Consider the following 9,775-nt stretch of genomic DNA (forward strand, 5'->3'; position numbering starts at 1 on the left):
ACGATGATAAGAGATATAGTTGTAAAGCGGAAAACGTGTACTTTTAGTAGGACCCGACAGTAAAGAAGACGAGTGATCATGGATGGGCAAGGATGTGGCGATGCTTACATTCAAGGATGTGGCGAGCCGTTTCAAGGATATGGCGATGCTTATGTTCTATAACCCTATTTTGTTTAGGCGTATAAATGCAAAAGTGTTGAAAAATGATGCCCTATTCATGAAAGAAATTTTGAAGGGAAAGAAATTTCCCTCCATTGTCAACACGAAGTTGTTTAATTTGGGAATCAAATTAAAGAAAAAAAAAATTTTAAAAGATGTTGAGTCTTATGTTTATGGCGCATTAAAAATACCCAAGTAAAGTGAGAATAATCATCAACTATTGTAAGAAAATAATGAGCACCATAAATTGATGAATGCTTATAAGGGCCCTAAATATCACAATGAATCAAATCAAACGATTTGACATAGGAAATTGAACTTGTTTCAAAAGGGAGACGATTCTGCTTTGCTAATAGAAAAACATGGCAAGCGTTATTAGAGACAAAAAGGAAATCTATTAAATGCTTAGACATAAAATTTAATATGGAGGAAGAAACATGGCCAAGACAACGATGTCAAAGGTCGGTGACAATGTGATTGCAGGATGGACGGTGAGAGGGATGTTGGTGGGTTATGTTGGGGGGTTTCTTCTCTGATGGTGCCACAAAATAATAAAGCCCGTCATGTTGCTTACCCGAACCAATTGTCTTCCTTATAGCAAGGTCCTACAAAATACACCAATATGGGAAAAAAGTCACTGAACAATTCAAATTGTTTGTAACCTTACTCACAGACATCAAATCTACTATGAAAGTAGGTAACATAGCACATCACGCAAAGTATAAGTAGAATTGAGAGGGAATGATCTTATGGTAGTAATTGAGGCTTTCTGCCTACTAGGCATGCGAACTGGTTGCATAGAATGATCAATATTAGAATGAACTAACAATTTTGGAGAAGAAACAATGTGGTCAGTAGCGCCACTGTCGATAATCCATCGCTGAAATTTTAATTTTGACAAACCTTTATTGGTGGCAACGACATTGACTTGGGATTTCTTGTTAGGCACTGGTTTGTTATTTATGATAGCTAACATTTTCTGAAATTGAAGGTCTGAAAGGCCAGACATAATGGACTGTATTTCATCATTGGTTGGGCCTTCCGAAACATGATTGGAAGATGGACCACCACGATTTTTCTTAGGTTTGTGGCGTGGATGACCTTCTGGATACCCATGAAGCTTCCAGCAGGTATCGATGTGATGACCATTCATAATGGGTGCAATGAGTGCAATGGGGTCGGTTCCTTGAAGATCCAGTGCGGCGGTCATCATGGTTGGAGGTCTGGGAAAGGTTTGGGTCTGACCGGTCAGTGTGACGATCCTCGTTATTGGTGGATCGATTCTGATTAGGGCGTCCAGTTTTAATAGCCATGGCAACAGTATCAGAGGTTCCAGCAGGGCTCGTGAGGCTTCAAGTGTGCATTGCTTTTCTTCTTGGTTGATGAAAGAGTATGCTTGGTGAACATACGACAAGGGATTCGTCAAGAGAATTTGGCCACAAACAGCACTGTAAGACTCATTTAATCCCATAAGTAATTGCATGAGTTTGTTGCGATCGTTGTGGGATGCATAAGTGTAGGTAGAAGAATCTGTGTAGGAAGCAAGTTCATCCAAAAGACCTTTCAACTTGGTGTAATAGGCAGCAACTGAAAATTGATCTTGTGTCAAATATGAAGTCTCCTGTTGAAGCTAGAAGATACAAGAAGCATTGCTTTGAGAGAATCGTTCACGGAGATCCTCCCAAATTTCGCAGGCTGTGGTGCAATAAATGACACTATCACTGATTTTAGGATCAAGCATGTTGATAATCCAGTAGAAAACCAAGTCATTACAGCGCATCCATACTGCGTGTTCATCAAGATTGGATTCCGATGACGGCTTTTGGAGAGTTCCATCAACGAAACACAATTTATTCTTTGCGTTTAATGAAACAATCATGAATTTGCGCCACGTCGCATAATTATCTCTATTCAAGGGCTTTGGTACAATTACCAATTTGGATGATCTGAATTATTGATGTAGTAAGGGCTTGAAGGTTCAAGCTTGAATGTGCCAGAGGAATCACCCATGGCTTCCGACGGCGAAAGATCTGTAGCATGAGAAGATAAAGTGCAACAGGAAAAGAAATATGAAGAGCTAGGGTTTAATGTCATGCTCTGATACCATGTGAATTTGATATTGGAAGAGAATAATTTTAATTGATAGGTACAATTGGTTTATACAAGAGTGTCTTAGCGTACAAGGAAACAAGTCCTCAAATCTAGGAAACCTACTAGAAAAGCAAATCCTAATTACAACAATATTGATATTAATCGATATTATACAAACTCATGTCCTAACAGTTGACACGCTAATACTCATTCTTTGTCATTGTTTTGTGATGTAATAATAGATAATTGACTAAATAAACATTCTCTAAAGTTTCAATTAAAATTTTCAAGTTTTTCCAATTTTCGTGGTTTTTATTCAATTTTTACCAATATTGATAATTTCTCTATATTTCCATTAATATTTCCGCGTTTTTAAACCACTAATATCGTAGAAAAAGATTGCATCAACTATTCTAAAAGATGTCAAGATTGCCAAAGACTTGACACGGTTCAACATGTTCCGGTTGGACCCTAGTTTAGAACATGCAAGTTTTTCTGTTAATAGTGGCATGAGCAAAAATGTGCTGAATTACATTTATGCCACCAATGAATTTGCTTTTTATTTCTATTTTAATTATTATTATTGCTTAATATTTAAATTTTGGCTAATCACGCTCAATTTGATTTTGATGAGATCCGAGAAATTATCTATGACAAGTTCAACCCGAGCTTCATACCCATTTGAACCCAATCAAATCTTAGATAGGGTTTGGGAATTATAAACCTAAACAAAAGGTATGTATAATGGGTCATTGCAGGTATTTGATCATTCATTTCATTTGATGGGGCCTCTGAACCTGTAAAATCCATTATTTGAGTCATGTTCTTTGCACGTGCTCCATGTGTGCATGCCGTCTTCTGGTATGTAAGGGTAGTTGAGTTGAGCATTTGTGAAGACAAATAAATTTAGAAGGAAAGACTCCACCGTTTGATTCTCTAAATAAATTAAATTATTCTGCACCTTATGCCGACATGTGATACTGGTTGTTCAACCAACATTTATTTTCTTCACTTACAATGCAATATTGTATTAATGCTAGGTTTATCATATTTTGTATCACCTTTTAAATATAGGTGGAGCTCACTAATATAATAGGGTCTACTTCTATTAGAGAGGTGGTACACAATATGATATAAAAATGTGGTAAGTCTAACATCTTTCTAGAGGGGTAACGCTCGATATACACTTAATTTTCGCTTGTAAATTTTGATATGCTCCAATGAAAAAAACCAAAAGAAAAAACTTTGATCTATGGTCTGGTGAAGTTCTTTTGTAATGTCTGTCTAAAATCCATAATCCTCTGAGTAACATTCCAAACAAGTTTTAAACCATCCAATTCCAATTTTGTTTCATTGCCAAATACCTATGCAGATGTTTTGCCCTTTCACTTACCAATTCCTTCTTGTGTCTAGAAAAACTTAACTATCATAGGTACATAGGCGGAGCTAACCTTTCCATATTTGAGGAGGCCAATAAACTCAAAACTTTCATTATTTTCTTACTAGTTACATGTAGTTTCATAAGTTTTCATTAAACTTTTAAAAAAAAAATGCAGTGTTTTTGGGTTCACGGTTGCACGTATAATTTTTTTTCTATATCTCTTGTCACGTCATTTGTCATGTAAAGTTTCTTCCTTATGGATTTGTTACTTCTCATACTCAAAGCCTTTCATAGGCCTTCTATTTTGGGTCAGAAATTTACTCAAGATCTCAAGTGGTATATAGTATTTTTGAGGCACACAGGCTTCTTCACAAATCATAAGGTGGTTAAGATGTCTCTCACGTATGGCAAAACTTCAGAAGTACAACTTGGGAGAGAAAATTGAATATAAAAAGTTTTGATGAGGTCAGTTATGTAATTTTTGAACAGCATTTCAAGTTTCAACACCAATGGTTGTTGGGTCTTCCTCACCTCCACGCACTTCCACCTTCTCTTTAACACCAATTTAGAAACACACAACGACACCGGCCCAGAAACCCAAGAGACCAGACCTCCATGCTTTGAGCATGCAGAGGTTTCTGTGAAAACATTTGGGTGTTCGATTTTTCCTAAGGAGCGTGGAATTTTTGGATCTGAATTTGGGTCAAACAAATGAGTTGACTTCATTGACTTGGTATTGGTAATGAGTCATGTATTGATTTAGCTATTGGGTTTGGTTAGAGTGAAGAGAAGTAAAATGTCTTGGAAGAGCAGAGGAGCCGAGTCAGCTTCAAAGAGTGCAGTGTCTCGGAAATGGACCATTTTGTTTTGTATTGGTTGCTTTTGTGCTGGGATGCTCTTCTCTGATAGGTAATTTCTACTCACATAAAGCTTCCATTTTTCTTTGAATTCGATCCATTTGTTTAAGTACTTAGCTTGTAACTCTAATTTGGTGAAGTTTGTAGCTTCCTTTTCCCCTTAATTTTAGTAAAAGATTTGGAATTTTGGTGGGTTTGTGTATATTGGCATCAATTGTGTCAGCCAATAGTTCTTAAAGAATACTGGTGAGTGATGATGGATTTTGAACGGTCTTCTGGGTTTGGTAATTAAAGCATCTTTGGTGTATTTGTTAATTGTTTTCTGGGAATCTTAAAGTGGAGATTAATGATGATGGCCGTGGTTTTAAATGCAGTTTTACTAATCAGACAATGAAGCTTATGTGACCTGGAATTCTCTTTTTTCTGTATTACAATTATGAGATTGTGATAGATCTGAATTTCATGTAATAGATCCAACTTTTGAAAGTTTATATGAATATTATTCATCGTACTGCTTGAATTCAGACATCATGCTTGGACATCAGTTGCTGTCCTAATCATTTAGTTCAAGAGAGGACTCTGGTGTCCCTTCTTCATTAAGTGGTCCTGCACCATCTCCTGTGCGGCCCCTCCCTCCCTTGAACTTTCCTTTCCCTCTCTTTGCTTCTCATTGACGGAAAACCTTTTGACGGGTTTCTCCTGCATGATTTCCAGATTAGGATATCGGTTTTTGATAACATCCTCTAGCATCGCTTATCTGCTTACACATCACATTCCGGTTGCTTTGTGCTATTTCTCTGCAAAATGTGCATGGATACACATCAAAACATGTTACTACTTGGAACATTATCAGAAGCGATAAAGTAGTGTGTTCTATGGTAGAGTTTAATTCCAGGCATGTTCTATACTTATAAAAATAATAAGTAAACTCTGCCAACAGAATGTGGTCAGTGCCTGAAATTAAAGGCATAGCGAGGACGGCAAGGCATGAAGAAGAAACACCGCAGTTAGTTTCTGGCTGTGATCCAACAATTGTGAGTATCTTTTATCCAAATAACCATGTCCTTTTCTTTTCTTTATTTGTTTATTTATCTCTACCTTTCTTTTTGTTTAGAAGGATGTAGAACATGAACAGATGGATGTTTATGGGGAAGTTTCAAAGACTCATCATGCTATACAGTAAGCCAATGCCCGAGCTTATCTAAATTTTGTTGAAGTTGCCAGTGTTATATCTCATGACTCTTACAAAATGCAGCACACTGGATAAAAAAATTTCAAATTTGGAGATGGAATTAGCTGCTGCAAGGGCTGCACAGGAATCTATACTTAATGGTTCACCTATTGCAGAAAATTTAAAAATTCCGGAGACAAGAAAGAAAAGAAAATATCTGATGGTCGTAGGAATAAATACTGCTTTTAGCAGTCGAAAGCGCAGAGATTCAGTTCGTGCTACTTGGATGCCTCAAGGTTTGTTGATTGACAATCTGCTTTCTTGTATAATTTTCTAATTAGATTTGAAAGCGTCTGACATTTCCTTTCCACTTTTTCTTTACTATATGATTAGGCGATAAAAGAAAGAAGCTTGAGGAAGAAAAGGGCATTATAATTCGCTTTGTAATAGGTCACAGGTGGGCATTTGAGTTCAAAGCTATTTGTTGATACCAATTTTCTTTTGATTTCTTGTTTAGGTATTCCGTCAATAGATTTCATGAAGGTCTCAGTCTTTCACAAGAAAATCATGTAATTTGGTTCTTTGCTATTAAGATCTTTATCCTGCCATAGATTCAATCTATGTAGAGAGTTTTTATTTATTAAAAACATTCTGGGAATCATACAATGTGATAGAATCAAATACTGTTTTCCCCTTTGGTTGTGTCTTAAAATTATAATTTCTTTTCCCCCTCCCTTTTACTATCCACATCATAATTTGTTCTCCATCATGTAAAGAAACACTAAAAGTGTGCATGCTAGAGAGCTTTCAGGCTCCAGTGTCTATATGTGTATGTATGCATTCTGTTTTCACTACTGCATTTCTTATTTCTTATTTATTCTTATGTTTTATCTCAAAGTTAATTTTTTTTATCACATGATTTACGCCCCGGTTATCTACGATATAGTCACCTCAACTTTGAAATATTTTGCACTTCTTTAAAGATAAAAAATATAAACTTTAATGAAACTGATTTGTCTTTCCTCTATCACCTGTTCCATTGCTAGTGCTACATCAGGTGGTATCCTTGATAGAGCTGTTGAAGCAGAGGATAAAAAACATGGTGACATTTTGCGGCTGGTAAAGCCCTTATCTTTTCAACTAGTTCAGTTAGTCTTTTATCTGACTGCAGAACAGATATACAATGTAGGGACATTTCATAATGTGTTGATCTGAGGAAAAAGCTGATCGAAATTTGTCTTCATAAATTTTGTGAAAGCAGGATCATGTTGAGGGCTATCTTGAATTGTCAGCAAAGACGAAGATCTTTTTTGCCACTGCTGTTGCTTCATGGGATGCAGATTTCTACGTCAAAGTTGATGATGATGTACATGTAAATATAGGTATATATTTATCACGTGTTGTGTTTCTTTTGCATGTATAAAAGCATAAGAAATCTTTTACTCAGGAAAGTTTTTTGTTTTTGTTTTATTGAGTTTGAAGCATTCATTATTCAAGCTCAAAATTACTTGTCCACTTGGTATTCGCAAAGTTTCCTAAGTATTCATGCTTTACATAACCTCTAAATGTTTTCATGATGAATACTGAGTGATGTAAAGCATTGTCTTTATATGACTATGTTTTGCAACAAAGTGGGTAGTACTGTGGCAAAAAATGTTGAAAATTTGTGTTTTCAAGGTTTTAAAACTGGAAATTGGCTTTTCTTGAATACAGCTGAAATCAGAGTCTTGTTTAAGTAGTCATTAATGTTGGCATTTTTGCTGCAGCCAGTGTGTAATAACTTTTGCCTATATCTTTCTCCATTTTCCCTAGTGTCGAATTCATTCATCATGTTTTTGCAGGAACACTTGGAGCAACTTTAGCTAGACATAGATCAAACCCCAGGGTATATATTGGATGCATGAAATCTGGTCCAGTCCTTGCTCGAAAGTGAGCTGTACACCCTTCAAACTATTTCTTTCAGCTAGTCATTTTTGCCATTCTTTCCCTTACCTTATTTGTTTCTCAACAGGGGAGTGAGATATCATGAGCCCGAGTATTGGAAATTTGGCGAGGAAGGGAACAAATATTTCCGTCATGCCACAGGACAGCTCTATGCTATCTCAAAAGACTTGGCTACTTACATATCAATCAACCAGTATGTTTCCATATTCTGTATGGTGGCAATCTTTCTGCCCAAAGTACATTTACTTATTTCTTACATTATGCTAATCATGTAGGCATGTGCTACACAAGTATGCCAATGAGGATGTTTCTCTGGGGTCGTGGTTCATTGGATTGGATGTGGAGCAGATTGATGACCGAAGATTATGTTGTGGAACACCACCTGGTAATTTCATATGCATCCATTTTGTCCCATTTCCTTTTAACTATCTTGGTATTAATGAGGATTGCTATGGCATTAGTTTTGGGAAAAGAAATTTTGGTCACTAAGCATCTGATTAACATGGGTTGTTGCACGTACCATATCTTCAACTTTGTGTTTCAGTTATTTAGAGTGCCAATGGATCCCAAGAATTGTTTATTATTCCGACTCTTATAGCAAACAAGTTGACTTATTTATTTGGGTAGCACAATTTTCACTATGTGGCACACTGGGAATGGGGATAGTTTGGTGATTGTGACATAAAGCATTGGCTTACATGTTATACAAGGCCTAGTTCACTCATTACAGACCCATAGAATTGAAATGCCAGAGGATGTATTTGGTGTAAAAAAAGTGGGAAAGACACAATTACCCATTGTGTTTACTGTTCTGAAAAATAATAATAATTAGAAGAGACGACTACTACCACTTTAAAGCACGCCTGCCCTTTAGCTATGACCTTTGTTACAACACACAAGTCTGTGCAGTAGCTTTCATATCTAGGATTGTGTTATGGTGACGCTTGATCATAGTGACCAGCGGCACATCTAAAACTCGTCAGAGATCTTAGCTTGGATCCTCCGATCTATTGACCATTTCTTACCAGAAGTTCACTTCTTTCTGTTTATGACATACATTCTCATGTGACTTCTGTTTAAGACTTCAAGGTCAGGTTTGATCATGTGCGGAACAACATGGTTGAAAGACACCTGTCTTTCCCTGTGATGCTCTTTCCATGTTACTGGTGGGTGAGTTTTGTGTGGATTTGCCCATTCATTCATGATAAGTTTACATGTTAAAATTACAAATAAAACAAAATGGGGGTGAAACTTAACGGTGCATGGTTCAAGCTAGGAACAGATATTATCATAATGAAATGTACAAATAGAAGTTTAATGGTGTTAATTGTTACCACAGATTGTGAATGGAAGGCTCAGGCAGGCAATGTCTGTGTTGCTTCATTCGATTGGAGTTGCAGTGGAATCTGCAAGTCTTCCGAGAGGATCAAGGAGGTCCATCGGCGCTGTGGAGAAGGTGAGAATGCTTTGTGGAATGCAGTTTTCTAACCGGCAACTTTCTTCCTAACTCAGGAGGAACATGTAAATGGCTTGAGCTTGTATCATAAAGTTCCGCACAGAAAAATGTTTGTAACACGATATGTAAAATGAGATGCATAGTGAGATGGGTTGGCACCCTGCTGGGGAAGTTGCTTTCCTATTTCTGGGATTCTACTCCATTTTAGAAGAGGAGAGAACCCCAATAACAAACTTAAAAGAGGCAAGAGATTGTAGTTAATTCATTCTTTGAGTGCTTCCGGGGCCATTTGTAAGTCTTCCATGGCTAATGGAGCTCCACAATAAGTGCCAATGTCCTGCTGCCTTTTACTTTATAAATTAGTGCATTGCAATTGAACTTTTTGTGGGTTTTATACCTTTTCCATGATAGTAGAAGAAATGAGGATAGATATTTTTTGGTGCTCTTTCTTGATGATGAAGCTTCACTGTGCAAAGCATATGTGACCACAGGCCAGTAGACTCAATTCACTTGAATTTACTGAGTTAACAACTTGTTGATCATAGATACTGCATTAAATGTTACTCACAATATTTATTTATGCTCCCATCTACCTGGCTCAGACTAATGAATTTGAGTAGGTGAACTATAAAAGCATCAAGTGACCAAACAAAGGTCATCCATTAAGCAGACAGCTCAACCAAATTGATGGGAGAAAATTTACTAATCAAATGAAA

General features: G+C 36.7%; 1 protein-coding gene across 2 annotated transcripts; it reads left to right on the plus strand.

Moving 5' to 3' along the window:
* Positions 1-4,010: 4,010 nt before the first annotated feature.
* Positions 4,011-9,503, plus strand: LOC117624710 (probable beta-1,3-galactosyltransferase 2). 2 transcript variants are annotated; one of them, XM_034356124.1, is made up of 11 exons: positions 4,011-4,540; positions 5,429-5,522; positions 5,606-5,667; positions 5,744-5,955; positions 6,053-6,116; positions 6,706-6,778; positions 6,921-7,041; positions 7,501-7,588; positions 7,671-7,796; positions 7,879-7,988; positions 8,943-9,503. In XM_034356124.1, exons 1-11 carry the CDS (start codon positions 4,428-4,430, stop codon positions 9,089-9,091), a joined length of 1,212 nt encoding a protein of 403 aa, XP_034212015.1. In that variant the 5' UTR covers positions 4,011-4,427; the 3' UTR covers positions 9,092-9,503. The 2 variants fall into 2 exon arrangements, with proteins under 2 accessions (XP_034212015.1, XP_034212014.1); XM_034356123.1 differs by having other exon boundaries at positions 4,012-4,540; positions 5,603-5,667.
* The last annotated feature ends 272 nt before the right edge of the window (positions 9,504-9,775 follow it).

Source organism: Prunus dulcis, chromosome 4 (genome assembly GCF_902201215.1).
Source record: "Prunus dulcis chromosome 4, ALMONDv2, whole genome shotgun sequence".
In the NCBI taxonomy this organism is placed as follows: domain Eukaryota; kingdom Viridiplantae; phylum Streptophyta; class Magnoliopsida; order Rosales; family Rosaceae; genus Prunus; species Prunus dulcis.

Excerpts from the sequence above, each read along its gene's own strand:
- LOC117624710 (XM_034356123.1), top strand. The coding sequence starts at position 4,428 with ATGTCTTGGAAGAGCAGAGGAGCCGAGTCAGCTTCAAAGAGTGCAGTG. Across the intron at positions 5,956-6,052 it reads TGCTACTTGGATGCCTCAAG|GCGATAAAAGAAAGAAGCTT; the intron begins GTTTGTTGATTG and ends CTATATGATTAG. Across the intron at positions 6,779-6,920 it reads ATGGTGACATTTTGCGGCTG|GATCATGTTGAGGGCTATCT; the intron begins GTAAAGCCCTTA and ends TTGTGAAAGCAG.